Raw genomic sequence first — 15,281 nt, 5'->3', positions numbered from 1 at the left:
CTAGAGACCAACACTTCTGATCAGGCAAATCTGAAACATAAAAACAAAGAGAGTTCAGCGTTGGCCTCAGGGGCTGTGTCATGGAACTTAGAATATTCGTGGTCAGCCTCTGTGACAGGAAGCTTAGAGACTTCACATACAGCCTCCAAGACAGTGACAGGACAGACAGTGAGTTTATAAATGGCCTCCTTGACCATAAAAGGACAGGCAGAGAGTTCACAGATGGCCTCCTTGGCCATGGCAGGACAGGCATAGAGTTCACAGATGGTCTCCATGGCCGTGGCTGGGTAGACAGAGAGTTCATAAGTGGGCGTCACCACCATGAGAGGAGCTAAAGCAGATGCCCACTGCCTCAGGAGGTTCTGCAGTGGAAGCTGCCATCTTGGGAGGAGCTGGAGCAGATGCCACCACCTTGGGAGGTTCTGCAGTGGAAGCCACCACCTCAAGAGGAGCTGGAGCGAGCTCTGGAGCAGGTTCATGGCTCATTCATGGTTCATTTACCCAACTACTGTAGGTACTCACTAGGTTTTTGAACAGAGCAGGAAAAAAAACGGAATAAGGCTTTTTATGAAATGTAATGAAAGCTGTGACATTTTCTTTTCAGTTTGTTAAAATATCACTTGCAAGAAGCAGATGTCCATGTGGCTTTTTCCTGACCGTTCCACATGTCCCTGGAGCCTATAGAATCATTATTTGTACTTTACACATAAAACATGACTTGTATGTGGGTTACACAAATGTGTTAGATTTTTTGCCAGCTATGACATAACAAATGAAATGTTCTCTTGGTTTAAACGTACTAAACCCTCTACAGATGTGCAGCCATATTATGAGGGAGGAAAAACAATTCCATTATCAAGATTCCAGAGTCGTGATGGGATATACTAGAGGGAATGTCAATCCGTTATATAAGCCTACAATTTTTTTAACCAGCCTGTTTCTACAATAAATAAAATTTAATTCCAATTTACAACCAACTTAGAGGACTAGGAGTTTCTCCCTTTCCCAGAGGATGTCAAGTGACATTAAGAGAAGATTGTTCCCATGAATTTAGCATCTGATATAAGTCGTTATAGCAAAAGACAGTAGAGTGTATGATTTGTTAGTTCCACACTTATGTTGTAGGGAGTGTTTGGTTTGGCAAATTTGCAAGTTTTACCCATCTGTATTGCATAATGGTAATTGCTCTTTTATATAACCCAAATAGCTCACTATATAAACCTCCTAGAAAAAGAAGGGGTTTATAAAAGTTTGTGTATTTTGTCAAGGTGCTGTTTATACCTGGGGATTTCAAACAGTACATAGAGCTGTACACAGACCCTTAGGGAAGAAAATAGCATGCTACCTAACAAGAGGGCAGTGAAGATGTGCTTGCATGCAGATGTTGTGAAAGGAGGGTTATACAAGGTAAAAGATAGTGTTACATGTGCAAAGTTATAAAAGGTTTTGACTCAGATCCAAGTTTTGTAAGCACTTTCTGACTAAGGATGAATCATTTTCTACCCAAGTTTTCCCAAAAACTCTTACGTCTCTTTCATTTAGCAGTTTTATAAGAAAGATTAGGTCTTCTGGTGTGTTATGGAATAATTCTAATGAAAAACATTCCCCAGAATAACTGTTTTGTCCTATTTCAGCAATCATGGAATTCTGTGGTCAAATATTTTTGTATAACGACACTAAAAACTTGCAGCCGTCTCCTTGCAAGACATTCCTACATAGCTGTGCTAGTTTCATGTTTTCCGCAGCTCCTTGATTTCTCGTTTCTATTATATAATTATATAATATAAGCAATTTCAGTTCAAATTAAAATTTCATGTCCATTTATTTACTTTTTTGGGTAAATACTCTATAAAATATTCTTTTCAATTACGGTAGAAAAAAATGGCAGCTCTGGTTGCCAGAAATTCATAATAAAATAATAAAAAAATACTATGACAGTGTTTCTGGTATTACAGCATGCTTGTATGTTCAACTGCTCATTAAGTGATATAATGTAATGATTAATTGTTTAATAGTTCCAAAAATCCTAAATGTAATAGTATTTTACTGTAAAATTGCATTGTTAAATGCATTGTCAGTTAAATCAGCCTTAATTTGAAAAATATGTCTTAAAAAAGGGATGAACTGCTAGTTTTTTAGATGAGCACTGAAAAAAAGCTATAGGCTAAAACATTTGCTCACTTTGATGGTTTAAACTTTTTTCACTGTGCCAGTTAATATTATATAAATCTTTACATTTTAATTATTTTTACCTTGATGTTAGGAATTAAACCAATTCCAGGGATGACTGGAAAAACTGGAAAAACAAAACTATATATATATAGCTTGTGATGTTGGTAGGTTACTGACAGTCTGGTCAAATCCATAATCCAGTCATAGAATTATACAATTAGAATTGTCTTCATTCTAGAATTTGGTTGAATTGTATATAGTTCTTTTACTCTACCAGATTGGTATAAACTGACTCTTTGTTTGCCATGTGTTCTTCAGGCCACGAGGAGAATCCAGATAGCCTCCGGCACAGATATAACTTCATCGCTGATGTGGTGGAGAAGATCGCTCCAGCTGTGGTTCACATTGAGCTGTTCCGCAAGTATGTATCCTGAATCACACACTCCATTAATCAAAGATGTCATGTCTCAGAGAGGACATCTTTATCAGGACTTTGACACAAAACCTTCTGAAAATAAGACACCAGTAGCATCAGTGGAAACTTTCCATTGCACAAAAAGTTATTTAAAAGGTTATTTAGATTATTAAAATGTTCTTCACACAAGAAAATTAAAGGTTCTTTTAAAAAAATAGTTATTTGAAAGTTTTTTTATGGAACCCAAAATTGATCTTCTATGCTATCTCTGCAAAAACACCCTCTTGGAACAATTATTTTTGAAAGTGAACATGATCAGTTTGAATTTTGTTCTCGTACTCTTTCGCTGCCATCTTTATGAATCAGCACTGGGCAAAATAGATATTTCCTCATGTTCTGTCTTTTATTAGCCCTCTGTCATCAATATGAATAGAATTACTTCTTCCAAGTAAGTGAGATTGCATCCATATTGGCCCTAAAACAACATTCTTGTTGATTCTTGATTTTTGGAGAATGTTGAGAGGTTGATCTATGATTAATTGACAAGGATGTTGTTCCAGGAACATGTTTCTCATGGATAAATCATGTTGTGCAAGTTTAAGTGTCAAACGCTTCATGATTCACAAAGCTTTATCTTCATTATAGAATATTAAATTTGTTTTAAAGTATCTGATTGGATTTTTTTCACACTTGAATATAGATATTAATAGATCTTAATCTATCTTAAATATCAGGATATCTTCATCATTGCATAAGACATATTTTGTGAAATGTAGAAAACAGCCAGAAGTTCCTCCTTGGTCTCAAAATCTAGCTGGAAAATATACAGTAGTCACGTCAAGGATGTTGAGAAACCATCGTTCTTTGCTGTTCCTCTGTGGAAAGTAGACTTATTGCATTATATAAAGCTTGCTTATAAAGAATAATCTTCAAAAACCTCTTCACTTTTCTTTTTTAGAATGTTGTTCACCAAGCGGGAAGTGGCAGTTGCCAGTGGCTCTGGTTTCGTGGTGTCTGAAGATGGCCTGATTGTAACCAATGCCCATGTGGTAGCCAACAAACACCGGGTGAAGGTCGAACTGAAGACCGGCGCCACCTATGAAGCCAAAATCAAAGATGTGGATGAGAAAGCAGACATTGCTCTAATCAAGATAGATGCTCCGGTAAGCACCTGTTCGTATAGTATATGTTTTGATATTGCACATAAAGTAAAACTCTCAGTCTGTTCCGAAATCTAGTGAGATACCTGCATAGGTAAAATTCTAGGGCAGCATTAGATGCATTTTTCTTGGAGAGTCCAATCCCATAATAAATAGCAACAAGCTCAGTGGAAAAGGCAAGAAAAATGTCAATTCAATAAATAATATTTAATACCAAAAATATACTGTAGTTTAGAATAGTCTAAGCTATTACAAACAATTGACCGTTTTACCCATTTTTTGTGTGTGCTATGAATGTAATGCTTATCAGAGTATCACATATTTAGCTTAGCAATAAGCTAATGCCAAACTCCATTGAAATAAATTGCTGTGCACTTTGTGAAGAGACTATTTACGCATTTATGACGTCTTTATGAGTTGGGTGAATTCAGGTCACTTTGGTTGGAGCAAAATGGTGATGTACCTTTTCTACCTAAAAATCTGCAGTTTTTAACCCTACTTCTACAAAATGATGATTTAAGAATGCACATCAGGTGTGTTTTTGCTTTCTTTTATGTTTTAATGCAATTAGGAAGGTACTCTGGGCCTAAAGAAAGTTCAGAGTAAACCCTGTTCACATTACGACTTTGTGTTGCTGTTCATGTGCATTCAACTTATAAATAGGTTATTTCTGACATGACTTGACTGCACCATATTTATGTGACATACACAGATGAGCACTCCAGATCAGTCACTTATGAGATTCCATTTCAGACAGAATGCTGACTTAGAAGACTAGTTTTGGAACGGAGCTTCAGTTATTCACTTTCAAGAGATGGATAACATGTCTAGTCTTGTTGAATTAGCACCTGAGATTGTTTCCATGATGTGACGTCTTCAGCGATGAATTGTTAACAAAATTCATGCCATTTTTTCCCCAGAGTAAGCATAGAAGTGGGCAGAAATATGCACTGAGTATAATGACCCTGTTTTAAAGGAAGACACTTCTGTATCAAGAAGAAAGACAGATCACGTGCATTAATGCTTTTATAAAGTGGTTGCTAAAAAAAAAAGATTACAGATGCAAATTTTCTTTGAACATTCATGAAGTGTCATCCTTCCACTAGAAGATATACAGTACAGTAACAGTGGCCTTTCTCGGTGCTGCACAGAGAGATACACAGTAGCTGGTTTCATGTCATACAGTAGGTGTAAATATGTAGTGTATTTTAGTACGACTGGAATGCTGTACTGACCAATCAGCACCCAGGACCAAAACTATCAATTTCATAATGTGCAGTATATTCAGGATTAAAGTAAAGTTTTAAGAAATATGTTAGAATTGTCATGGGCACATCATCTCTTCAGGTAATAGTGCAGTGGTTAAAAATAGTAAATGTAGTTATATAATTCAGATTTATTTATTTTCTTAAAAATATACTAAAGACTGCATTGCACTAAAAAAAGCTAAGGCAGCACTGACCCAGAAAGCTTATGACCACAAGTGACACTGGATTTACTTAACAATATGCATGGCAATACTGTTTGTCAGGCTTTGGTAACAGTTTCCGGTTCTTGTGCTGGCAGACAGCAGTGCCACGTCTGTAATTCCTCCCCGGACTCTCTGGCTCAGGTTCTGCTTAGTCACTGTTGTACTGTGAATAATTTATATTGAGTAACTGTCTCATATTCTTTTCACCTTGACTTTCATGCCAGACGTCAGTCAGTTTTGGTCTCTGTCGCCACTGAGAATTCCATGTCAGAATTCCTCTTCATATTTAAAATTAAATGACAGAACAGATGTTGGAAAGGTTCAAGCTGTTTACGTAAATATGCTGCAGGGTTGTTACAGCGACCACCTTGTTTGTCTGGTTATTTTTGGACAGACGTCATTTTCAAACTCATTACAGATTATTTACGATGTCAAAAAGGCTCTCAATGTATCCCCTCCCTGGAAAACCAAATCTGCCATAGTTTCTGCACTTGCACCTGTTCTTTCTCAGGGTTGCTCACTGTGCTTTTTTGATCTAATCTTGATTTCTTGTTTTCTTATTCCCGCAAAATTAGCCAATTCCTCAAACCAGAGAGAACACTGTAGCCTAAATCAACAACATTTAACATTCCGAAAGCAGCTTTATGGACTTGTTGACCTTGTTTTAGACAGCTTGTTGGATGTAATGCATTAACAGTAGACCTGTATCTTGCATCTGCATTAAAGCAGCCAACAGTATTCATAATGTTCGTTGCAGTATTCGTTACAGTATTCATTCAGGCTACATTCATAAGCATTGAGAGACTTTGTAGCAGCGTCACAGAAGCAGCACTGCAAGTATAGTTAAGTGCTTTGCCTATTTTTGCTGTGTGTAGCACATTGAATTCAGCAGAAAATAGAGTGAAAATGCACTATAGACCAAATTATGAACTCAGACTTTGTATGTTTTTGTGAAGCCACATAAAAATGCATTCCACATGCAATGACAGGCTCACAAAGCATTTTCTATTCAACAGCTCTGACTAACCATGATTAACACATAACTAACACATGATTTTAGCATTTTGTAGCATCAGTTTGAAGTTTGGGTTTATTTGGATGTACTGTAGTTTCATGATCAAGTTTATAATAGTAAGGTACCAGTATTCTTATTGGTTTCAGCCATTGGTAGCATTTTTAGCTGTTGGTATCAGTCTGAGAAGGTTAATAATGGAAGCAGATAATATTGTGTACATCATTTATATATATATATATATATATATATATATATATATATATATATATATTATAATTTTATTATTTTCAACAATTTTGAGATTTTGGGCTATTTTGCTTCCATATATATCTTTTTTCAGGCTACAGTGGAGAGAAAACATCCAATATACACATTTAAGTGTCTAGGTCATTTTCACATTCTGTCATTCACACTATATCTATATTTCAATTAAAATACATATAAAGACCATTTTATCAAAATCAAAATCAGTTAAAGTGGAGAGTCAGAAATCTCCACTTTAGTAGCATTTATATACACAATACTTTCCTGATTTATTATATATTTTCTATATTCTGAAGGTTTTTAGAGATGAGTTTGCTCTTATAACAATTGATTTTATCATCATTCGCATAAACATATATTTCAGAAAACTTGCAATATAACAGTTGTCTTAATGTACTGTGATTAATCAACTGAACAAAGTATGATGGTGTCCTATTCACTGTGTAAAATAATGTCAATTTAAATGTATTATTATTATTATTATTATTATTATTATTATTATTATTATTATTATAATTATTATTATTATAAGTAAAAAAAATACTAAACATATGCCAGATGTACTAGAAAAGTACATTGAAACATAATTTATCACTGTACGTTGATAATTGGCCATTGCTTGAAAGTAAATTATCAGTATAGCCATACATACTGTATAATAACTCTACATTTCTAGTTATGCTGTGGTGCAGGGCCACATAACAACTAGACAACTGGACTTTTCCACAAAGGGGAGAGGGGGGGAGGCTGTGATGGATGCCCAAGAATCGTGGCCCTGCTTCTGCTATAACTTGCTCCAGATGCAGGATGTGTGAGACAGGCCTAACCTTGGATGAGAAAAGCATACCCTGCAGAGATGCAGAGGAAAACAGAAGCCAGTAGAGCATGTTAGAGCATGTTCCAATTTGTATCACGTAAATGTTATAGACAGGTCTCGACAGGCCACATCAGGGTGAGAGAGGTGAGGGAAAATATCTGGTAAGGATGACTAACAACACTGAGTCAACTGCATTTAGATCTGGGTCATGATCCTTCTGAAATGTTTAAGAGCATGTACATATCTCCTGTTTATAAGATCTGGGTCACAACGCAAGCTTTGACAGGAGAGAGTGTGTGTCAGGACACATTTCCACTCTAGGTCTGCGAATACAGAGCTGTCTTTATTTAACAGCTGTTCTTTTGTCCATCAAACATGTTGCTCGTAGATGAAATAGATAGATCTATTAGATGGTTCTTAGTGAATTCATGCACATTCAGTTCTGGTTTACAGATTTCTTTAATATCAGTGATGCATGGTTGCACACAAGAATCACGAACACATTCAACATGCAACATTAATTATTAAAGGGTTACTCCACCGCAAAATGAAAATTTTGTCATTAATCACTTAACCCCATGTCTCCACAAAACCATAAAACATCTTCTCAACACAATAAAACAAATTAAGAAATAAAAGACGAAAACCGGTAGGCTTGTGACTGTCCCATAGACTGCCAAATAAATAGCAGTGTATTTTCGTCACTTCATAACGTTTCGGTTGAATCACTGATGGCAAATGGACTATTCTGACGATGCTTTTCATACTTTCCTGGACCTTGACACTATTATTTATTTGGCAGTCTATGGGAGAGTCTTAACCCTGCTGGTTTTCATCCAAAATATCTTAAATTGTGTTCCAAAGAGGAACAAAGCCTTTATGGGTTTGGAACGACATGGGGGTAAGTGAATAATGACAAAATTTTCATTTTGGGATGGAAGAAATATGCAAAAATATGCAATTTAATGCAGTTGCTGATATTTATATGGCCAAAAGTACACTTAGAATAACAGACTACTTACATAAAATGCATATAAATATTAGTTGCCTCTATATATCTCCCAATAATGTCTTAGTAAGATAGTTTTTAAATGTTTAGTATTATGATCAGATAAACTACAACTTAATGATGATCAGAATACCTTGACAACCACTTTACAACTCTCAGCCACACAAACACCTTATTATTCTTGTTTTCTGAAGGGTCAAAACGGTTTGCACTTTCTTCCATAGAGTCAGAGACAGAGTCTAGTGTTACAATGTAAAGAAGAAATTTGAATGTTCAATATGGTGGCTCTAGTAAAATGAATCCAAATAAAAGAGCCAGTTGACAATAATCTGGTCTTTATTTGACACTTGAATTCAACTTTTACTCTACACTGCACATGCACATGCACATTGGCTGGACCAGCCTGAAATATATGTCATTAAAGAATTTACCATTTTTATGTCAGATTTGATTGCTTACTTGAAATACGTGATTAAAATATAAGTTTGGAAGCTGTACTTGCATATGTTCCACTAATGGAATGGATGGGCAGTAAGTGAATTGACCTGCCTTAAAAGGGATTTTGGTAGGATTCAAAGATGGATTATGTACACCACAAAATCTCAGAGAAAGTCACAGAAAGTGGTATATGCAAATATAAAATCTAGTTTGAAAAATTAAGACCTTTTGACATTTTGAATTTATGTTAGTGTAGAGAAAACCCTGAGCTACAAGTCAATCGTTTCTTCTTTGTACTGTGTTTTGGTGACTACAGCAGAAGTCTAGGTTCAATCTTGTCTCTTTCATCTGGGCCCTTTGTTTTTTCAGATTTTTGGATTTGTGGGATATGCTCACAGATGTGGGTTTTGTTCGCTATTAGTAGCTTCATGTTATGAGAAGACTACACAAACAGATGAACAAGACTGACAATACTTTGTGCTTTTTAATTTAATACAATCTCAGGAGAAGCCCTTGTCATTAAGCAGTCTCAAAACGGCAGCTGAGATGTACAGCTGTCTGCAGTTGTGTTTAAGACTGATGGGATGTCTGATGACAGTCTCAGCATGCACATTTCTCTCTGTACTTTTATGCAACTTTAGAGTGACCATACGTACTCTTTTTCCTGGATTGTCCTATATTCACCCTATGAAATATATATTTAAAGTGGCTTTGAAGTATGATATAACTTCATACATCCAATAAAAACCACTTCCACTCCTGTTAATTAAAAGTCATTGCATTGGAGTTAATTCTGAGAAAAGATCTAAGATCTATCTATTTTATTGTATTATAGCATCACATTTAAAGTGTGGACCAATTGTTCCGTCTGGAATTCCCCTTAAAATAATTTGGAAGCCCTGCTGGCATCATTCCTGTCAATAACAAGTAATTCATGTCAGTGCACTGAAAAGATAATTTGATAATTTGAAGATGATCATTGCTAATTTGAAACACCAACATGCTACCCTGGTACTGTTGTAACTTGCCTTATGTTCTTCACAGCTCTAAACAGGCCCCATTAGTGGAAATCTGACTTTGAGGACACGTCTCATTAAATCTGGGTCAGGTATTGGTTAAGGCCCATGTAGTGCAGAAGTCTTGCTCGGACACATCTTCCTGACTCATCAGAGCAAAGAAAGAGAGCCCTTCAATGTCTCACTGTTGGCATTCAGTTGCTCATACAAATGAGGGTAAATATTTCTTGGGTAAACTGCAGCTGGATTGAATTCTTTTTATGTGTGTACTTTTCCAGTGGTTAATGCATACCACAAAGCTAGTCTGTAAACATTAATACTGGCTGTTGTGCACTCAAAGCTGATCGATGCCAGTTCAAAGACATACAAGGAGTCTTGGCATCCTTCGGGCTGTTTAGGAGACGAAGTCTTGCAGACATCCAGTCATCATTCATCCATGGTTGTTTCAGCACATATTTGAAAGGGTTTGGTCTTGTCTTCCAAGAAAGCAGTCTTGCTGAGTTCTTCCATGATGGGGCAAGGCACCAAAATTGGGTCAGACTCCTTATTGCAAAGACAAATATGTCCGTCATTCAGAAATTGTGTGAAAAAGTGATAAATGGATGATTTAGAGCTATGTTTTTGAAATGTCACAATGAATTTGTGAATATGTCCCTTTGAGAGAAATACACAAATATTTTATTTGGAATCTTCAAGGAATTGTGTTCTGGCATTCACATCTACTGTATTAGAGTGATGCCTGCCTTGTCATTTAAGTTGTGAAAGTGATGCTAAAAGTTAAGATTTGGCAAAAACAGTGCCTGTCTGTCAATATACAGTCAGAAATTTCTAAACTGTCAGTTTGACCCACTCCAGGGTGACTGTGACTTTGGAAACACCAGCTCAATGGGATCTGATTTACGGTTGCTGAGAAACAGGAAGAGCCAGTCGAAGATTCCTGCTCTTTCTGGCAGAACATGGCAGTTTTAAAAGGCTCAGCTGGGATTGATTTGCTCTCAAAAAACATCTATCCATATCATGTGTCCTTTGACTCAACATCCTTTTCAAAACAACTGAATTATTTACAGAATAGTTGTCTTATCTAATATGTGTTTATGGCTGTAGTTTGGATCAGGAGAGGATATTGCATAGTTGTTTTAGCCATTTTTTTAACCAATTTAACCATTAAGGCCATGCTAAAATGTTGTTTTTGTCAGTTCACAGTAAGACAGGGAGAATGCCATTACCATTACAATTTGGATGGTTTTCCCATCATCTTTATGGGTGGGCTGAGAGAACTTCTTCAACATTGAAACCAAGTAGGCTTATATCCCCAGGATGCTTTCAGACAGCATACACTTATGGTTTAAGGCAAATAGCTTTAAGGACCCCATGAAATCAAACGTTTTATGGAAATTTAGTATGGAATTGAACTGGCGTAGAACACATTTGCTACTGCTAAGGGCCTGCGTTAAGGTTAATATTGTCAGTTTCACAGAACATAGGTTACTACTTATGACTGGTTTTGATGATATATGCTGTTAATTTAATATTGGGCTCTTCATGTCAGTATGTTAAATATATTAAATAATATTGGTCAGATGTAATCAGATATTATAATTTGCAGTTTTCACAAGAGATTAGGGAAGTGTTTATTCTTTAACAGAACCACAAACCATGTAATTGGGTAGCTCAACAACAAGGTATTCCTTTGTAGATTTACCCGTATGTAATGAACTGGGTCATTTTGACCCACAACACATTTTTAGTTGTTGGAAATACTGCTTTAGGATGTCTTTCTTGAAATTGCATGACTGTTTCACATTAAGGGTCACGAACATGCCTGCAAACACTCTGAGGTATTGTGGAACCATAATTAATATTACAGCTGTGATCAATTAGACCCACAAGGCAGTTGCACATACCCAAAATAATAATTTAAAAGATTATTTTGTCAACTACCTTCTTTATCTACATTTATGCATTTGGCAGACGCTTTTATAAAAAAAAAAAATATTCAGTTTAAATGATTGTTTTTTTTCCCCCTATTTTTTTTTTTTTTTTACTTTAATATTTGGCGAGTTGTATTAATTCCAATTAGATCTAGGTCATGTTTGTCAATCGTATCCAGAATTATAACACAGTACAAGGGTTAAAAGAAAACAGTCTTGAATTTAGATACGCAGCTATTCCCAATAACCCCTTCCTTTATAAATGGAACATCTTGAGTCTGCTGAGCACACTGAGTCATGGGCTAAAGCTTCAGCTTTGTTACTCAAGAGAAAAACAGACTCAAAACATCAGCTTAGATTGGACCTACATAGAGGCAGAGTTGTCAGAAATCAGGCCAGTCGTTTTGCCCTGTGGAAACGATCCTGTAAAATCTGACTCATCAGTTGGGATAATTCATCTCTGTGGATCTGGCAGGGGTTGTTCATTTTCTTTTCTCAGAGCACTTTCTAAATTCACTTCAATGATCCACTTGTAAAGAGATTAGAGGGATTTAATGAAATAGTCGTCAAATCCGCTTCCACTCTTACAGACAGTACAAGCTGATAAAATCCCCCTGTAGGATGATCAGTGAACATTATGTTTTGGTTAGCTGATTGATGGGAAATGAAACTAAAAGAACAGGAAACATCTAGACTCAAGAATAGAGGGTATGAGACGGCGGTACGTGCTTGCCAAACACCTCAAATGGAATATTTGTATTTCAAACAATAATAATAAATAAAATATAATAATTGTGAATAAATAAATAAATAACCTATACTAATAAAATTCGATATAAATTCTATATAGATATTCAATATAAAATATAATGAATAAAATACATGTAAAAAGTAAATAAACAATAATAAAGTGGATGCCTCAAGCAGAATTGTAGCTATTATTATGTATGAGTTAAAGAAAAAAAGAAATTTGTATTATATCTCTCAAAGTTTCTAGAATTCGATGCTTGTATAAAATTCTATATAAATATTAAATGTAAAAAAAAATGAATAAAATATAATACATGTAAATAATAATAATAATAATAAATTGTACACATCAAGCAGAATTGCAGCTATTATTAAGGGAGTAAAAGAAAAAAAACATCTTTAGTTTTTAGAATAGAACATTTTTATTAGTTATTCAAACATTACATTATTGTCAAACTATGTAGAGTTGTAGGCCTATACTACATAAAATTATTTATACATATCAAAATTAGGAATAAAATACAATACATGTAAAACAATAAATGATAGTCATATTTACATAATATGACTTAATATTATATACATTTAAATTATTAAAAAATAGACATGATTCTACTCCTCAGTGAAACATTCTAAATCTCTGAATTTCACAAGGAGCCCTTGACAGTCATTTGCTGTCCCTCATCTGCTCATGTTTGCACATGACCACCTGATCATCTTTCACCAGTTTGCGCAGTTCAGCTCTTCATCTGCTACAATCAGAACTAAATTTCATTGTCCTATACTTTTTGAGGACCACTCAGCAAAGGGCAAAGTGTCAGATTTTAAGCTGATGGAGAAATTCAAGTCCTGACTGCTTAGTCCTGACTGTTTAAGAGCAATGAGAAGAAAAATCCTCATCGTTAAAGACCCCATCAAATGATTTGATGAATGTCGTTTTCTTTCCCTCACTGACCTATTTCCTATTGAAACAGGAAGTTAGGAGTATGAGCGTTGTTACAAGACTAATAACTGTCGGTGGCAAGTGGTATTTCAAATTTAGGAGGAGAGCACAATTTCAGTATTATCTTTTTCTGTTTTGCGCTGGTGCAATAAAGTGAAGATCAAAGGAGTCAAATGATGTCTTTCGTAGACAATTCAAACGGTTGCAGTGCCAGAGAAACTAGAGAAGGGATACATTTACATATATTGTTTTAAACACAAAAGCACATAATTTGAAGACCAAATTTAGCAAAGCCAATTTTGGTGCAGGACGCAGCCTGCTGGCTTTAAGAGCATGATTGTAGGCTGTCAGATGCAGTCGGAGGTTGTGAGAGTGAGTGAAGGAGTAGAACAGTAGTGTGTTATCTTCAGCTAAGCATTGTGCATCTGCAAACAAGGCCGCCTGGAATGCTCAGCAGGCATTCTCCCAGCTTGAAGATATGAGCAGCCTCTTCTCTATATTGCATTTTTTTTCATTTCCTCCCTCTTTTCCTGTTGCCAGAAGGGGAATGGTGTTGAAATCTCAAAACTGAAAAGGGAGGATCTAATCTGACCCAGAATGGTGGCAACCATACAGCTGGGGCCACCGCAGGCATTATTTGCACTTTGATTTTATTTAATTTTTTTCCAAACAACCATAAGTTCACATGCAATCTGGTACATAACCAGGATTTATCATTCCAAATAATTCCACACATAAAACTAATGAGCTATATTTAATTTACTTGATCAGATGCGCTTAAATTTGATTAATTCTATTATTCATTAAAAAGAACCTCATCTTGCACTGCTTTTGCACAGAACCAGTTTGGCTGGTTTGTTTCAGAAGAAGTCATGTATATTATAATATAACAGCTGTTATAATATAACAACATAACAGCTAAATAAACAGAGCTATAAGAGTTTATCATGGCTGTGACCTAAAAAATGTAGTGGGGATAGAAGGCATCAGAACATCTGAATTAAATGTTTGTGTAGGTTTACACTTGGCACGTTTGGTTGGATTAAAATGAACTCTGGTGCGGTACTGTAATATAAACACAACACGGACCAAAGATATCTAAACCAACCAAAAACAGGACGTGATGTCATGCTATCATAAAAAGGACAGAATGCTCAAGCATACCTAATGCTTCTCATTGTAGGAGCTATGTTGCCCATTACAATTCAGTATAGCAGTCAAAACTACCTTCTCCTCACAGCAGATCTGTGTGTGTGCAGCAGAGGAATTCCTGGCACTGTTTTGACTCCTTTAAGCATTTTATTAGCTCTTCATGAGTTCTCACTTGGTAAAAATACCACTACATGTACATACAGCACACAGAAGTTTTGGACATTTGGTAATTTCACTAAATATACATCATAAAATCTATCCAATCAGGTTGTAACTGTATCCATATGTCATTTGTTTTGAATCTTTATGTTCAGTGTTAAAAATTACTCTGAATTTCGTGGTCTGGGCTAAAAGAACCAAGAGAATTTAATACAAGTGTAAACACAACCTAAATGTATCTTTTCCTGCCTATGATAGCTAGGGATGCAGCGATACCATTTTTTCAGAACCGATCCGATCTGATACCAAAAATTCTGAGTATCTGCCGATACGATGTAAAATACAATCATGAAAAAAACAAGTAAATACATATATATATATATATATATATACACACTCACCTAAAGGATTATTAGGAACACCATACTAATACTGTGTTTGACCCCCTTTCACCTTCAGAACTGCCTTAATTCTACGTGCCATTGATTCAACAAGGTGCTGAAAGCATTCTTTAGAAATGTGGGCCCAAATTGATAGGATAGCATCTTGCAGTTGATGGAGATTTGTGG

The 15,281-nt window shown here is 35.6% G+C and overlaps 1 protein-coding gene across 1 annotated transcript in view; it reads left to right on the top strand.

Annotated features, from left to right (window-relative positions):
- Window positions 1–15,281, top strand: part of LOC109101284 (serine protease HTRA1B) — a 33,920-nt gene that overhangs the window by 8,128 nt on the left and 10,511 nt on the right. Inside the window, exons 2-3 of the mRNA XM_042767342.1 lie at window positions 2,491–2,593; window positions 3,546–3,750. Of these exons, the coding sequence (XP_042623276.1) occupies window positions 2,491–2,593; window positions 3,546–3,750 (308 nt within the window). The remainder of the gene's footprint in view (window positions 1–2,490; window positions 2,594–3,545; window positions 3,751–15,281) is intronic.

The sequence above is a fragment of the Cyprinus carpio genome, chromosome A12 (assembly GCF_018340385.1).
Source record: "Cyprinus carpio isolate SPL01 chromosome A12, ASM1834038v1, whole genome shotgun sequence".
NCBI lineage: Eukaryota > Metazoa > Chordata > Actinopteri > Cypriniformes > Cyprinidae > Cyprinus > Cyprinus carpio.
This window is presented reverse-complemented; position numbering and strand designations above follow the sequence as displayed.